At 42.2% G+C, this 17,360-nt stretch overlaps 1 protein-coding gene across 6 annotated transcripts in view; it reads right to left on the bottom strand.

Annotated features, from left to right (window-relative positions):
- HNRNPR (heterogeneous nuclear ribonucleoprotein R) overlaps positions 1 to 4,915 on the bottom strand; it is a 24,370-nt gene extending 19,455 nt beyond the window's left edge. For 2 of the 6 annotated variants that reach the window (XM_027841376.1, XM_027841380.1), the window contains exons 1-2: positions 4,815 to 4,915; positions 1,776 to 1,941 (exon numbers count right to left, since the gene is read on the bottom strand). In XM_027841376.1, coding sequence (XP_027697177.1) covers positions 1,776 to 1,932 — 157 coding nt within the window. In that variant the 5' untranslated portion in view covers positions 1,933 to 1,941; positions 4,815 to 4,915. Of the gene's footprint in view, positions 1 to 1,775; positions 1,945 to 4,345; positions 4,432 to 4,814 lie in introns of those variants that run through there. The other 4 variants (XM_027841377.1, XM_027841378.1, XM_027841379.1 and 1 more) reach the window with 4 other exon arrangements.
- Positions 4,916 to 17,360: the final 12,445 nt, after the last annotated feature.

The raw sequence follows: 17,360 nt of genomic DNA, 5'->3' as shown, positions 1-17,360 counted from the left end.
AGCCACTTAATACTAAGCGACTCCAGCCCCAAAGAGTAGCAAAGGCTTTCTCCTTCTTAGGGCCAGAGAGATTGAAAATTGTCATTTAAATGTATAGACAGACTTTGCTGCAGTCAAAGATGGGAAGATACAATACCACTCTTCCGTAAGCCTTATAAAATCAACATTTGCAGGTGCAGCTTGGGAAAAAGTGCAGAAAGCCACATTTTATCAGCTTCTTAGTTTCTTCTTGAACATGAGATGTGTTGAGATTTAAGGGATGCTGTGGCAATCAGAATGCCAAATGTCAACAATGACATTTTTCAAATGAACTAAAATTAATTATATGGCCATGGACCTACTAGAAACTGCATTTAAAAAAAAATTCTTCCCAATACTCTAAACATGAACTGTAACAGTATATAGAGCATCTACTAAGGAATACAATACAGCTCTTTTAACTTAATCTGAATTTATTATAGCAACTGTTATGCATGAGCCTGAAGTAAACTGTTAGGAAATGGAAACAGTACTTTTCTAAGTGACTCCACCTTAGCAAAGCCCACCAAACAAAATTTCATTTTGTACTGAAATAAAAAATGTAATAAATGTAGTGCCACTTGCAGATACTGATGTGAGAAAATTAAATGCATTGTTGTAATTTATTTAAAAGGGAGTTCCTTACATGAAAAATTCCATAGCACCACCCAAACACCACAGCCCCAAAAGCCCATCAGGCCTTTCCCTGGTCCAACCATGCCTATGCCCAAAGTATGAGCTTCACCATCCTTACTAACCAAGACTCTCCAAGAGGGCATCTTTAAGCAGATCATTGCCTGTTCCCAATGGCAGAAATGCACAAAAAGCTCCCTAGGACTGATTTCCAAATGGATATCATACCCAGGAGACATTTAAGGAAATCATTTTTAACGTCTAACATTTATCTCCTTTTATTTTTAAAAGGACAAAAAGTTATTTTACGACTTAAAGAGTACTTAAGAAAGATTTATAATACAATTCAATTCTCTTTCTCAGAAGCTGACTGCAGATCGCCAAACACTCTAAAGAGGAAGGTTTCCATCCATTTATGTCATCAAAGGGGGAGGATATATTTATTTATGAACAAGATTCCCTAAGGGTAAACATTCTCTCCCACTTTAAAACCTGAAACCACTTACAACCAAAACCTTATTTAAGATAGTCAGATTTTCCTAAGCACTTAACCCTGGGATTTCTGGATAAAAAACAGCCAACTATTGCAACCAAACACTTCCATGAGATGCTGAGAGATGTGGATTACTGTCCAATGAAAACTAGACAGGCCACAAAACTCACATAATATGACATTTATTATAGTTTCAGGCAATAATACATCCTAACTATTCCTCACTATGCCACCTAGTTCAGAGCTAAACTGAATTAAGAGTCACATTAAGAAGCTAAAAGTAGAAAAGTAAAAGCAAAATGATGATTGATTTGGATTGAGAAAAAAAAATGTAAAATTTAGTATGCTGGAATACACATTTTTCTTGTGATAAATCTAAGACAAATTGACGTACTGGTCTGAAGCAACTAAGACTAGATATTCAACACTAAGAAGGCTTCAAAATCATGAAGTAAGAGTCAGTGTCAAAGTCAAACCCAATTTGCCTTCAGTGACGGGAAAGTCACACACATTCATCTCTACACGGACAGATCAGAAACAGTAGTATTATTTAACCTTAAAAAGCTATACAATTCAAAGTGGTTTGCCCTCACTTTCATAACCGGTCAGAAACAAGAAATGCATATTATACCTGTCTGAAATATTTCATCAAGTCTCTCTGCCACCTTCTGTGGGAGGCCTGCCTCTATCAGTGTCTTGTAGTGCTCTGTGTGAGTTACACTGGAAGTGTCCATTGGTTCTTCCTCTTCTTTTAACTGTACCGCATTACCATTCACCTGATTAGCCATTTTATTATGCTGCTGGAAAAAATTCAGGAGCTATATTACATTAAGCCAGAAATAACTAGTTTGCAGGACAATGCATGACTTATCTAAACTAACTTGTATACATGCTGCTAATACTCTATCAAAATCATATTTAATGCTTTTTTGTGAGGTAGCTAACCTAAATTTGCAATAAAATCATCCTGGAAAACAATGGAAAATGTACATGGAAGCAGTAAGGTTTTAAGGTACTTCATGTACACCATGGTGGTCAGAGGTCTCAAAACTTTCTGAACAGAGGGAAAGTATCTGATTAGCAAAGCAGCTGTTATGTCCTGGTGAGCATGTCATCAAAAAGAAACACTTTGTTTGATGAACAAGTCACCACTATAATGGCCTAAAAAGCTCTGTAGCTCCCATTCTCACAGAAATTCAATTATATCTTGTTTAAAAAAAAAAAAAACTTAAGGTTTGAGAATTTTCAAAGATCCCTGGCTTTCTGCCATGTCAAGCTTCCATTCCAACATAGGTGTGACAGAAGTGTAGCCCTGTTCAGCATGCCAGCGGTGTTTGGGGGTGGTTTTCCATCCTGCACTCACTAAAATCACATTAAGATCACTAACAAAATTAATTTCATTCTTCCCATCTATAAATTTATGAGAAAAAAATTTAATCCACATTTAAAATAAGCTATTTGTAGAGGTTATTTTTTAAAAAAGGAAACCCAAATCTACATTATATTGAATCTTCCATATCAATTTGGTATGGCTGTAAAAATATATATTCAAGCTAGCTTCTTTCCAAGAGTTTCAATCAATGGTGCCTAATTAAGGGTGAACTTAGGTCAGATTTCTCAGTTAATCAGCCAGCAATCATTCAGTATATTCCACCATTCATGTACTACTGAAATGGACCAACTACCTGGGGAAGAGAATTTAAATGGAGAGCTCTACAAGACCCGCACAGATGAAAAGGTACCTGCCTCACAAAAGCAGTTAAGAGTTAAAGGTGCATTTGTCTGTGGTGAAATGACAACTTGATGAAGATAATATGCAGCAGAAGAAAGACATTGCAACATATACTGAAATAAAGGATATGAAGGTGGATATCAAGAATAAGCCTGGTTTTTTGAAGAAAATTCAAGATAACTCAGCTATCAAGAAAATACAAATCTCCCAAAAACCTCTTGCTTAACCACACTACTAGAGATCCTACCAGACATTATGGGAAAGCACCAGGAGCAATAGTCCCACTTGAAACAACTTAATTTCTTTCAAAGACCACTGAAATCCAGTTGAAGATAATGTGAGAAGATAGAACAGACCAAAGTTGGAGTTGGGTAGAAAAAGGGAGAGGAGAAAATAAGGAAATTCAGCATAGATGGATTACTCTGAAAGAGCTAAAGTTGTCTTATGGTCAAAGAACACTATTAAAGATTTGATTGTCTGGTGACATGTACAGGTTGTGTACAAACAGACGCATACTTTGCTGTTGAACTCTTATTTACGTGGGTAAATGCTTTTCAATGCAGGCTTCAAAACACTATCTGATAAACTAGCTAAAAGCTAACACACTCAAGACTACACAGTACTGTACTCCACTGTTTATCACCAGAAATGGGCATATGCACATTATTAAATCAAACCATACTCCTACACATGGCTGCATCCTACAGACTCCCCATTCTCCTGAATTTCCATACCTCCTCCCACCCCACCCCCAAATACAGCTAGAAAATCTTCAAAATTCCAAAGTTATACACAACATCACAAGACCTTCGCAGCAAAGCAACATTTTGCAGTCACAGAATGGAAGCAAACTCTTAACAGATGTGAACATTTCTGTTAAGAAATATCGTTATCAAAGTATGGGTAAAGCATAAGACAGGTTGCCTATTAAGCACAAGATGGAAAAAAAAGTCATGAATACTATTAGTACCAGATGTACTCAGCATGCCTCAAATAAGCAGATACTGTAGGGGGGAGGGGAGGAAAGGGGGAGGGGAGGAAAGGCAGGAAAGGAAGGAAAGGGGAAAGGGGTGGTCTTTACTTCAAAAAAAGTTGAATAAAACTTTACAAAAAATGCAGCTTTACAGAATAGGTCTCGGGGAATCCAAAAGAAAAACTTCCCTCTCTTTCAAGCCCAAGGCTTGAGAACTAATCCTATTATGTAAATTGACAAACTACCACCCAGCCAGACCAAACTTCGGGAGTGTGTTTACTATAAACACACTCAAGTGAGGTTTCTGTTGTTATTTGGGGGGGGTCTTCTTTTGGAGGAGGGGGCACGAAGGTAATTTAAATTAGGGGGGATAAATTAGCTGCCCCCCCCTTTTCCCAGGTTGTTTTTAAATGTTCACATGAACGATCCAAGGCTGCGGCCAAAAGGCGGGGGGGGGGGGGGGCCTGACCTGGGCACCACGTGGGGGGGTACTTACTCTCACTCCCCGGACCACCGCCAGCACGTCTCAGCCTGCTGGGGATGGATGGATGGAAGGCGGGAGGGATGGCACCAGCCTCACGTGGGTGGGGGGAGCCCACGTTGGGGGGGGCCTCCCTTCTCCCTGAGGCCCAGGCGGCGAGGCTCGGCACGGCCTCCGCGCCCCCCCCCCCGCCTCCCGGCACGCATGGCGGGGCCTTCCTCGGAGGCGGGAAAGGCGCGGCCCGCGGGCCGAGCGGAGCACACTGCGGGAGCGGGAGGCGTCCGGCCGGCGGGCCTAGGCCCGAAGCCGCGCGCCGGCCCAGAACCGCCCCCCCTTCCCCCTCTGCTTCCTTCCCTCTCCCCCCTCCCCCGCTCGCACCGGCCCGCCCGGCGGCCCCCTCCAGAAAGGGGACGTGGCGCGCGGCCCGGGTCGCACCGAATAGGGGCGGCCGGCCCCTCCCCCCACGGGCGGGCGCGAGACTCACCAGGGCAAAGCGGGCGCCGGCGATGGGGGCCCGTGAAAACGAGCGCGAGGCTCTTTGAAAACGACTAGAAATGGCGCGCGCGCCACCCCCTCTCTGTCTCCCCCCGCCTTTTCCCCCCCCAGGGCCGCCGCCTCCGCCGCCTCCGCCGCCTCCTCCTCCTCATGGAACGGGCGGTGAGATCCCGGCAGCACGCGGGGTTTCCCGGAACTGCTTCCAGGGACTCGGCTCTCCGTTACAGCCAATCAGAGCTGGAGGAGGCTCGAGCGGCGGCTGCCGCGGCCTATAGCAACAGGACTCAGAGCCGGAGCCGGGACGAACGGAGAGCCAATCAGCAGAGGCCTCCGCGGAGCCAATAGGGAAGCTCAGCGGCGCCGGACTAGGAGCCGGGGGCGGAGGGAGGCACACAAAGGGTGCGCTGAGGCTGCCTGTATATCTGGGCTGTTTGGTCCCTGCTGCGGAGGTCTTATTGAGGGCTGCTGGTCTCCGGCCGCTAGCTAGTGGGCGAGCGCGGGGGAAGTGAGTGGCCTGGCCTCCCTACAACTTGCCTGACCCCGTCGGAACGCGACCGATGCCCGTGACCCGCCCCCATTCCCCTTTGGTCTGGCCAGGCCCCGAGGCCGGACCTGCCGGGCACTCGGACCCGAGCTTGCTTCTTTATTCGTGACCACTTCAACAAACGTTGGCGGAAAGGGGCCTAGTGGGGAATGTAAAGTCCATTTCTGGCCTCGAATCTGTAGTTTCCAATGAGAAAATTGGAGCCCTTGTCCTTGTCACTTCACCATCGGGGTAGTTACGTCTACATTCATGAAGTGCCCCGTGTTCCTGGCCGAGTGCTGGAGCTTCAGGAAGCAGGGCAGACAAAGGCCGTACCCCAACACTTAGGGGTTCGCTGCAGATCCGCAGGTGTACAGTATGCATACATTAATCGCCAGCTATGTGCCAGCCACTGCTAAGCGCTGGAATACAAGGCAAAAAGAGTCCCTGCTCTCAAGGAGCTCCCACTCTTAATTGGGGAGACTACATGTAAAAAACTGTACAAACAAGTTATAAACTAGTAAATTGGAGATGATCAACAAAGGGAAGGCACTGGCATTAAGGAGGTTCAGATCAAAAGAACGGTACAGTCGATGGTTTGTTAAGGACTATTAGTTCTGGGCACTGGGTTCAAGAGTGAAAATTGACAGCCCCTATCCTTGAGGACCTTGCAGTCTACTTTGAGGATACCATATACACAAGGGTAGGAGAGTCAACCTTTATTAATTGCAATGTGCCAGGCCTTGCCAACTAGATGCTGGGTATCACGAAAAAAGTAAAAAACTCACCTATTCCCTGACTTCTTGGAGCAAAAAAATATGATGTGCACAGAATTAAGTGCTTGTTGAAGAAACAATTAAATGCTAGGCCCTGAAGCTGAGCACTATGAAAAGTGAAAGATGAAAACTGGTACCGTCTGTTATGTCTACAAGGAGTTTACTAAAAATATGCAGATAAGTATTCATTCAAAAAATATGTAGTGATCACGGTGTGAAGAGTCCTAGGAAGGGATGGGGAGATGCCAAGTGTAGATAAGACAGTCTCTGACCTCCTGGTGCTCAGTAAGGTAGGTGAGGGTAAAACAACACAAAATAACTATAAGATGGAATTGGGAGTCCATTGAGAGGGCGCATGGTTAAGTGAATAGAGACCTGGTCTTCTGGTGGAGAAGACTTGGATTTAAGTACTCCCTCTTGACATCTACTGGGGGTGTGATGCTTGGGAAGCCAATTCACTTAGTGCCCCCAAGAAGTACTCTAAGACTAAATGACAAGTTGCAAATCTGCGCTGGTGGACCTGGAATTCTCTACACCCATGAAATCCCAGATTCCAGCCAAAAAAAAAAAAAAAGCAGTTAAAGAAGTACGAACATAGTCTGTCTGAGGAAGTAGGATGTTATCAAGAGGAAGTGAGGAGGAGTAAGGGAAGAGTATGATCAAAGGTAAACTATAAAGGGCAGCTAGGTGGCAAAGTGGATAGACTGATGGGCCTGGAGTCAGGAAGACTCATCTCTCCTAGTTCAAATCTTCCCTCAGACACTTACTAGCTGTGTGACCCTGGGCAAGTCACTTCACCCCATTTGCCTCAGTTTCCTCATCTGTAAAATGAGCTGGAGAAGGAACTGGCAAACTACTCCAGGATCTTTGCTAAGGAAACTCCAAATGGGGTTACAAAAAGTGAGACATGACTGAACAACAACAAAAAGACCGTGATGGGGGGGTATAGGATATCTTTAGGAAAATTTGAAGAAAATGACCACTTTCAAAACCAGGATTGGGAATCTCTTTTGTTTCTCCCCTCTGTCTCCATCTACCCTTATAATTACCATCCCTCAGAGAGTGATTGAAATGATTAAACTATCTTCTTTGGTCTTATAGTGATAAGCTCAGGAAATGCTAAATGTAAATTGTATGTAAATTTTCTCCATTATCTACAGTATGTATTTGATGGCTACATAGAAGTCCATGAACTTTATTACAAAATAGATGGGATAGGTGCAAAATACCATAGATAAATAAGGGTTTTGATTAAACAGAAATGAATCTTGTGCAATTCTTTCCACCTTGAGCAGACAAAGAAGACAAACTCCCCTAAGTCTGTTTTTCTCAAGTCCTTGGTGGCATGTAAGGATATAAACTCCTTGAGACCAATGCTTTTGCACAGTGTTATAATCAGGAGGCATTTAATAAACATTTGTTCAATAGTTGAATGCTATTATTTGCCAAAACCTGTTTCAGCACAGAGCTAAACATAAAAAGATGATTAAATCTCTGGCCTCAAGTAACTTAGAATCTAGTAGTGTAGGTTGAATCCTGACCTCATTTCTCCCTTTCACTTGTAATACAATGCATGTAGGTGAAGGGTGACCCTGATCAATCTAGTCTTCATTTCCAAGGCCGTTTCAGGATCCAGTTACCAGGAGAACACGATGAAGAAGTATTTAAGTATTTCTTAAGTAGCTACTATATAAATTTGGAACTATGCCCAAAGGGCTATAAAATTGTGCATATCCTTTGACCCAGCAATACCACTTCTAGGGCTGTATCCCGAAGAGATCATAAAAATGGGAAAAGGACCCACATGTACAAAAATACTTACAGCAGCTCTTTTTGTGGTGGCAAAGAATTGGAAACTGAGGGGATGCCCATCGATTGGGGAATGGCTGAACAAGTTGTATATAAATGTAATGAAATACTGTTGTGCTATAAGAAATGATGAGTAGGCAGACTTCAAAAAAACTTGGAAAGACTTACATGAACTGATGCAGAGTGAAATGAGCAGAACCAGGAGAACATGGTACACAGTAACAACCACATTATGGGATGACTGACTTTGATAGACCTGGCTCTTCACAGCATTTATGATGGAAATTGCTATCTACACCCAGAGAAAGAAATGTGAAGTCTGAATGCAGATGGAAGCATATTATTTGCTCTCCTTTTCCTTTGTTGTTTTATTTTATTGCTTCATTCTCATGGTTCCTCCCATTAGTTCTAATTGTTCTTTACATCATGACTAATGGGAAAATATGCTTAACGTAAATGTATGTATAGAACCTATATCGGATTGTATGATGTCTGGTGGTGGGGGAAAGAAGTGGGAGGGGGAGAAAATTTGAAACTCAAAATCTTATGGAAGTGAAAGTTGAAAACTAACAATAAATAAATTAAATTTTTAAAAAAGTATCTACTGCATATTTAGCACTATGCTGAATGGATTCATTCATTCAACAAATAATTATTGTCTGCCTACCTTTGTGCAGAGCCCTGTGTTAGGTCTTCAGGTATACATACATGTTAGCCATAAGGGAGCACTTTTTCTGGATTTCTCTTTTCCCTTTGTCATATCTTACTTTAATAAAAATAATAATAACAATAATAGCTAGCATTTACGTAGCACCTGCTATGTGTAAGGCACTGTGCTAATTGCTTTATCTGAGATACTGATTTCTGTGGAACAACTTGAAGGCCTCCATTTTTTCAGTTAAATATGAGGCAACATCTGCGGCTTGTCATTTAGTCTTAGAGTACTTCTTGGGGGCACTAAGAGAATTGGCTTCTCAAGCATCACACAGCTAGTAGTGAGGAAGGACTTGAATCCAAGTCTTCACCACCAGAAGATACAGTGTCTCATTTGATCCTCACAACAACCCAAGAGGTAGGTACTATTATTATTATCCCCATTTTACACTTGAGGAAGCTGGGGCAAACTAAAGTTAAGTGACTTTCCCAAGGTCACACAGCTGGTATCTGAGGCAGGATTTGAACTCAGGTCTTCCTGACCAGGTGCAATGCTCTCTCTACTTTGCTACTCACTTGCTACAGCCTTGTAGGAGAGGTATCTTGGCATAGTGGGTAGAGTGCTAGACTAGGAGTCAAGAAAATTGAGTTCATTTTCCATCTCTGACACTAGCCATGTCAAGTCATTTAGTTTTTTAAATTAATTTAATGGGACAAGTCGTTTAAGTTCTCTTATTTGTAACATGAGGATAATAACAGCATCCACCTCACAGAGGTGTTTTAAGGCACAAATGAAATAATGTCTGCAAAATGACATACAAGTGGGAACTATTATCATATTTGTTGTGTGTATATATTAGATTATGAGCTCTGCCCCAGCACAGTGCCTGTGCGCAACATGGGATCTTAGCAAAAGTTTTTGGTTGGGGGCAGCTCAGTGGCACAGTGGATAGAGCACTGGCTGTGGAGTCAGGAGGACCTGAGTTCAAATCTGGCCTCAGTCCAAACACTTGACATGTACTAGTTGTGTGACCCTAGGCAAGTCACTTAACCCCGATTGCTTCACCAAAGCAAAAATAAATAAATAAAAAATTAAAAGAAGTAAATATATATAAAAAAAGGTTTTTGGTTAAACTTAATATCAAATATAAATAAAATACAATCTCATCCCCTAAGGGACTTATACTTCAGTAAGGTTGATAAGACAGTATACAAATAAATAAATGGATTTTTAAAAATGGGTTTATTAAGGAAAGGGATATATCTCTATAAGTTAAGTCAAGAGACTTGTATTTTGCCAGAGGGATACATATACAAAAGTAAGTCTAATATAAGGTAAACTGAGGAGAGAGAGGGAAATAGAGAGACAGGGACAGAGACAGGGAGAGAGAACTAACAAGTAGGGGAACCAGAGAATGCTTCACAGAGAGATCAGTGGCTCCTGCTATCAGCTGAGTCCGGCAGGAAGGTAAGGATCCTAAGAGACAGAAATTCCAGGCATGGGGGAAGGCCTGGCCAAATGAAGAGATGGAATTAAGGCATCAGCTAACTGTCTAATTAGCAAAAATATAGAGTTCCTGAAGGGGAGGAATGTGAAAGATAGCCACTTAGGCACTTTAGAGCCAACTTCGGGAGGTCCTTAAAATCTAGACTAAAGAGTTTGTATTTTATTCTGGAGGCAACTGGAAGTCACGGGTTCTAGTTTTGGCTCTGGTGCAAGTTCACTCCATGTATGACTATGTACAAATAATCTTCCGGGGCTTCAGGTGCCATTTCTGTAAAAACAAAAGCCTTGAATACATGGCAAAGGAATTTGAATTTGGAAGGCAATAATGGGAGTTATTTTAGTAATGGGTTGATCAAATTGATGCGTAAGAAAAATTATCTTGGCAGCATTGTGACGGATAGATTTGAGAAGGGAGAGGTTGGAAGTGAGAAGACCTATCAGGAGACTCAGTAGGCTAGGTAGGTGTAATTTAGGTGGTTTTAGTGACTATAGCGGGGAGAATAAACAGGAGAGATGTTACAGATGTAGAGTCAACAGGTCTATTGTCAACCAATTAACAGTGGATATGAGAAATGAGGGAAAGAGAAAAGACAAAGACAGGCCTAAAGTTACAAACTTTGGGGGATAAAAAGGATGGTTGTTCCACAGACATCAGGAGGTCAGAAGGATAATGACCTTGGAGCCATTAAGTGACACGGAGGTGTCATTCTCCTTGTGGTGAGGAAATCCTTTTATACATTCGTAATTAAATGATTATCCCACTCACCACAGCATATTTCCAAACTTTTCCATCTCTCCTCAAATCTCCCATACCTCCCCCAACTCCCATCCTCTCACTTGAGAACTTGGTCTCATATTTAACTGAAAAAATGGAGGCCTTCAGCAAAGCATTCCTTCTTCTTCCCTCTTCCTCATTTCACATCACTCAGATGCCCTATACTATTATCTCCTCCTCCAACTCTGTTTCACATGAAATGACCCTTCTTCTTGCAAGCACACATCTTTACATGCACAAGTGATGCCATTCCATCCCATTTTCTCTAGCAGATTTTTCCCTTTGTCATCCCATTCTCTAACTAAACTTCAATTTCTCCTTGTCTACTGGCTGCTTCCCTTTTGCCTACAAACAAGTCTTCTGGTCTCTGCCGTCCTCAAAAAAACCCTCACTTGCTTCTTCCATTCCCGCTATCATTCCAAACATCTCCTCCCTTGTGACTAAACTCCTTGAAAAGGCTGTCTACAATAGGTGCTTCCACTTTCTCTCCCTCATTCTCTTCTTAACCCCTTACATTCCAGCTTCTGAGCTCATCATTCCACTGAAACTACTCTCTTCAAAGTTACCAATGATCACTTAATTGCCAAATGACCCTTTCTCAATCTTTATTCTTTTTGACCTCTCTGCAGCCTTTGACATTGTTGACCACACTATTTTCTTTGATATTTTCTTCTCTCTAAATTTTCATAACACTACCCTCTCTTGGTTCCCCTGATCCTGCTTGACCACTCATTCTCTGTCTCCTTTGCTTAATCTTCATCCAGTACTGGTCTGCTAACAGTGGTGTCACCTGAGGCTCAGTGCTGAGCCCTCTTCCCTCACGCTTTTATATTATTTCACTGAGTGATCTTATCAGCTCCCAAGGATTCAATTCTCATCTATATGTAGATAATCCTCAGATCTACTTATCCAACCCTGACCTTTCTCCCTGCCTCCAGACTCAAATCTCCAACTGCTTAATAGGCAATTCAAACTGGATGTCCTATAGACATCTCAAACTCATCATGTCCAAAACTGAACTTAGTGTTTTTCTCCAAAAATATTCCCTACTTCCAAACTTTCCTATTATTGTCCAGGACACCACCATTTCCCTTTCCCCCAGGCTCACAATCTAGGCGTCATCCTTAGCTCCTCATTCTCTCTCATCTCCCATATCTAATCTATTGGCAAGACTTGTCGATTTTACCTCCTTAACTTCTCTTTCATGCTCTCTCTTCTTTTCTCTGACACTGTCATCTTCCTGGTGCAGACCTTCATCCCCTCATTCCTGGACTATTGCAATCAACTGCCTCATTCCAGTCCATCCTCTGTTCAGGTGTCAAATTAATCTTCCCAAGGCACAAATTTGATCATCTCACCCCATTATTCATAAACTCCAATGCCTCTCTATCACCTCCGGGATCAAATATAAAATCTGGTTTGGCACTCAAAGTGCTTTACAACCTGGTCTTTTCTGACCTTTCCAGTCTTCTTACACTTTGCCATCCAGTGACACTGGCCAACCTCCAGACAACACATTTATGCTGGTGGTTCCCCATGCTTGGGATATACTCCTTTCTCATCTCTTCCCCTTGACTTCTCTGGTTTCCAGCTAAAGTTCTATCTGTTATGAGAAACTTTAATGCTAGTGCTTTCCTTCTATTGATTATCTCTAAATTATCCTGTATATAGCTTGTTGGTACATAGTTGTTTTCATATTGTCTTTCCCCTTAGACTGTGAACTCCCTGAGATCAGGATCTGTCTTTTTTTATTTCTGAAAATATTTTTATTTGTTTTAATCATCCAAAATCCTCCCCATTCTCCCATCCCACCCCACTCCCAATTTAGAATACAAGAAAAGCAAAGCCCATTACAAACATGTGTAGTCACTCAAAACAATTTTCCACATTGGCCATACCCTCCCTCAAAAATATTTGTTTCATTCTTCTGAGTCCTTCACCTTTCTATCAAGAGGTGGGTAGTACGTTCCTCTAGAATAATGGTTGTTTAGCACGATAGCATTCCATCAATTCCATCACATTTATGTACCATAGCTTGTCCATCCATTGCCCAAATCCAATCCGTTGCCTCAAAAAAAGCTTTAAATATTTTTATACATCATTGGTGTTTGTTTTGCTCAGGTTCACTCTTTCCCTTTCCCTACTCTTCTTCTAATTTCACTCCCTACTACTCCCCTTTCCTTCCTATTTTCCTCTGAAGTGAAATGTATTACTATACTCAAATCTTTCTGTGTATTCTTCCTTCTTTTGACCCCTTCAGATGAGAGTGAGATTCAAGTGTCAACCGCTCCCCTCAGGCTCTCATCCTTATTTGTATAGATGTCTCCGTGTACATCCTAATTATGTGAGATAATTTTCCTTAACCTTCCTTTCTCTTCCTCACTCTGCCCACTCCCCTACCCGTGATGCATTCCTCTTCCTGTCTTTTTCCATTTTTTTCTTAATATCATTGAGATATAACAGAACCACTTCCAGACCTTGTCTAACTGCACTCCCTCTATGACCCTGATAATGATGGGGTTCAGAGGGGACATATGTATCATCTTTCCATATCTGAATATAAGTAATTTGTCCCTGTTTAGTCATTTGTCATTATTCATTCATGTTTACCTTTTTATGTTTCTATTCACAAAAATCAAAGTTTCTTTGCAGCTCTGGTGGGTTTTTTTTAAGGTCCATTCCCCCCGCCCATAACATTATGCTCAGTTTTGCTGGATAAGTTGTTCTTGCCTGTAAGCACATATCCTTTGCCTTCTGAATATTGTATTCTGAGCTCTCTTCTCCTTAATAGTGGTGGCTGCTAAATCATCTGTGATCCTGACTGGCTCCTGGGTTTTTGAATTATTTCTTTCTGGCTATGTGTAGTATTTTTTCTTTCACCTGGAAATTCTGGATTTTGACTGTGATGTTCCCAGAAATTTTCATTCTGGGGTTTCTTTCAGGAGGTGACTGATGGATTCTTTCTATTTCTACTTTGTCTTCTGGTTCTAAGAAATGCAAGCAGTTTTCTTTTAAGATTTCTTGAAATGGTATGTCTAGGTACTTTTTTTGGTTATAGTGTTTAGATAGTCCAAATATATATAGTATATATATATATATATATATATATGGTGACACAATCAGGATTAAGTGACTTGCCCAGGGTCACATAACTACTGAATATCATGTGTTTGAGTCCGGATTTGAATGCAGGTCCTTCTGACTCCAGGGCTGGTGCTCTATCCACTGGGCCACCTAGCTGCCCCCAGTCCAAGTACTATTAAATTTTTTCTCCTCAATCTGTTTTCTAGCTCACTTGTTTTTGCTCTGAGATACCTTAGATTTTTCTATATTTGCAGTCTTTGGCTTTGTTTTAATATTTCTTGGTGTCTCATGGAGTCATTGGCTTCTATTTGGTCTATTCTAATTTTCAGGGAATTTGTATCTTGAACTAAGTTTCGCACCTTTTGTGCCAAGTTGATAATTACCTTTTCAATTCTTTCTTCCGTAGCTCTTGTTTCTTTTCCAATTTTTTTCCTCAAGTGCTCTCATTTCATTTATAAAAACGAAATGTTTTTTAAACTCTTGCTTCATCTCTTCCAGGAATTCCAGTTGAGTGTTTGCCCAACCTGTGGTTTTCTTTGGGGCTTTGCTCCTGGATGTTTTAGAGTCATCTTTTTCTTCTGGTTTTGTATCTTGAGCTTCTCTGCCACCTCAAGATCTCGTTATGATGGGATTCTTTTTTTATTTGCTCATTCTCTCCCACCTACTTAACGTTAGGGCTGAAAGTAGGGAAGGTCTGGGCTGGTCCTGTTGCTGCTTGCTTGGGCTGTGGGGTGCTGTGTTATTTCAGGATCTCACACCCAGACTGAAGATCTGCAGCCTTTCAGTGCTCCCAGAGTGGTCTAATCCAGAACAAAGTCTGATTGCTGACCCTTTGATCTGAGCTCTGCGAGTTCCTGACCTAGGTTTGGGACTGAATAAGAATAGACTGCTGCTGAACTCAGGTCCTATCAGCTAGCTGGAAAGCTCTGAAAGATCATGGTTCAGAGTAGCACCATCATAGGCTTCTCTTTGCTCTAGGGTTCCTGCCTTCATTATTTCTTGGCAGGCTGGGCTAAATGCTGGAGGTAAGATCCTGCTCTGCACCTGGGGTCTGAGCCACCCCACTGCTGCTGGCTTCTAAACTTCCTCCTTTCTCCAAACACTGCTTCCCTAGCTAGGACACCACTAGACACACTTTTCTGTCAGGTCCCCTCCTCAGTTCGCCCTCTATCTTGACCAGGAACTGGGTCAAAACCACCGATTTGCACCTGTCCCCATCACAGTGGCCTGATATTTGTGTGGCGGTGCCCTCTTCTGGGCCGAGACGTCCTCTTCCCCCAGTGCACAACCTCTCCTCAGGTGCTGGAGGCCTGACAGGTGCCGTGCTCCTGTGTGACCTGTCCCTAGTGTCCAAAGACTTACCTGTCCTGTCTCCCTATGTCAAGCTGGGCTATACAAATGATTCACTGTGACTTTTTCTGGATTTTCCCATCAGGACTCAGTCTGGTGCATTTTTAGATCTGTTTGAAGGAGTTTGTGGAGGGGAACCCACTATACTAGTTCCTACCACTCTGCCAATCTACATTCCCAGTGCCTAGTACTGTGTCTAACATATAGTAAGTACTTAATAATTGCTTGTTGACTGACTTGCTGACCATATACAATCAGTTGTCAAGGCTTATCAAGGCCTAAGGTAGCTTAGCAACAGCTCTCATATATGCCCCCTTCTCTCCTCTGACACTCCCACCATCCTGATGCAGGCCCTTATCATCTCCCACGTGGACTATTGCAATAGCTGTTTTGTGGGATCTGCCTGCCTCAAGCCTCTCCCCACTGCAGTCCATCTTCCACTCAGCTGTCAAAGCGATCTTCTTAAAGTACAATTTGTATCATGTCGCCCTCCTGTTTAATAAACTCCAGTGGCTCCCTATTACTTCCAGGATCAAATATAAAATCCTCGGTCTGACTTTTAAAGCCTTTCATAATCAGGCTCCTTCATACTTTACAGTCTTCGTATGCCCTATTCCCCTCCACTTAGCAAGAATTCCAGGTATGTGCCATGATGCCCTGCATAGCAGGGATCTTAACCTGGGGTCCATAGATTTCAGGGCATCCATGAGCAGCTAGGTGATACAATGGCTAGTGTTAGACCTGAACTCAGGAAGACTTGATTTCAAATCCTGACCCAGACACTTATTAGCAGTGTGACACTGGGCAAGTCACTTACCCTCTTTCTGCTTCAGTTTCATCATCTATAAAAATGGAAATAATATCACCTATATTATGAGGATTAAATGAGATAATATTTGTAAGGCACTTTGCAAAACTTAAAGTTCTATATAAATGCCAGCAATTAATATTTTGATGACTGTATTTCAATATAATTAGTTTCCTTTTTAATTCTATGCATTTCATTTTATGCATTTAAATACTTTATTTTGAGAAGAGCTTTACTAGAATGCCTGAGGAGTTCATGACATAAAAAAAGTTAAGACCTCTCCTCCCTCCACCACTGTATATGAGATGTTGTGAGAGGTAGAGTCTCGGGGATATGGGAACTGAATGGATATGAGGAGTGAGGGAGAGGGGGAAATTCAGAGATGACTTCAAGGTTGCAAACCCAAGTAACTAGAAAAATGGTGATTCCAACAATAGAAGTTGGAAAGGAGGGGTGGGTTTTGGGAAAAATACAGTGAGTTCTGTTTTGAACATGTTGAATGTGAGATGTCAATGATGACATTTGGGTCACTTAAAACCAATTCCCACAAGTCAAGACATGACCCTGGTGATGTCATTGGTCCTCTTCAAGAACAAAGAATGAACAGTAGCAACAATGTCCAAAAGGCAGGTGATGATATTGGGCTGGAGTTCAGGAGAGAGATTAGGGGTAGAGAGATACAAACTCTTTCATATGAATGAAAGGCAATGTGGTATAGGGGCGAAAGAGCTGAAGTCAGAGACAAGAAGACCTTGCTTGGTTCAAATTTAGAAATACTGTGTGACCCTAGCCAAGTCACTTAACTTCTTAGAAAAAGAACATTAGATTTTAGAGTGTTTTTTTTGGTAGAGGAAGGTTCCTCACCAGGAATTCCCTACACCAATAAAATCCCAAGTCCAGACATGCCCTTGTATGAGCATGAGATCACATACACACACAGATCTACACATATGTGTACAGAACCTATGGGAGCTGATAAAATGAGCAAAAGCAATAGTAGAAAAAAAGAAAAGAGCCCTGGACAGAGCCTTGGGTAATGCCCACAATTATGAAGTGGGAGGCAGATGATAATCCAGCCAAAGAAATGTCAGATAGGGAGGAGGAGAACCAGGAGAGAGCAGTATCACAGATGCCAAACAAGGAGAGAATGTCCCAGTGTTGGAAGCTTCAGACAGGGAAAATAGAATGGGTAGTGAGAAAAGCCCATTGGACATAGCAGGTGAGCTTGTAGGTAACCTGAGCGACAGCC

Source organism: Vombatus ursinus, unplaced genomic scaffold (assembly GCF_900497805.2).
Source record: "Vombatus ursinus unplaced genomic scaffold, bare-nosed wombat genome assembly UNPS02014859.1, whole genome shotgun sequence".
NCBI classification, from domain to species: Eukaryota; Metazoa; Chordata; class Mammalia; order Diprotodontia; family Vombatidae; genus Vombatus; species Vombatus ursinus.
The sequence above is the reverse complement of the archived record's forward strand: the minus strand, read 5'-3'. Positions and strand labels throughout refer to the sequence as shown.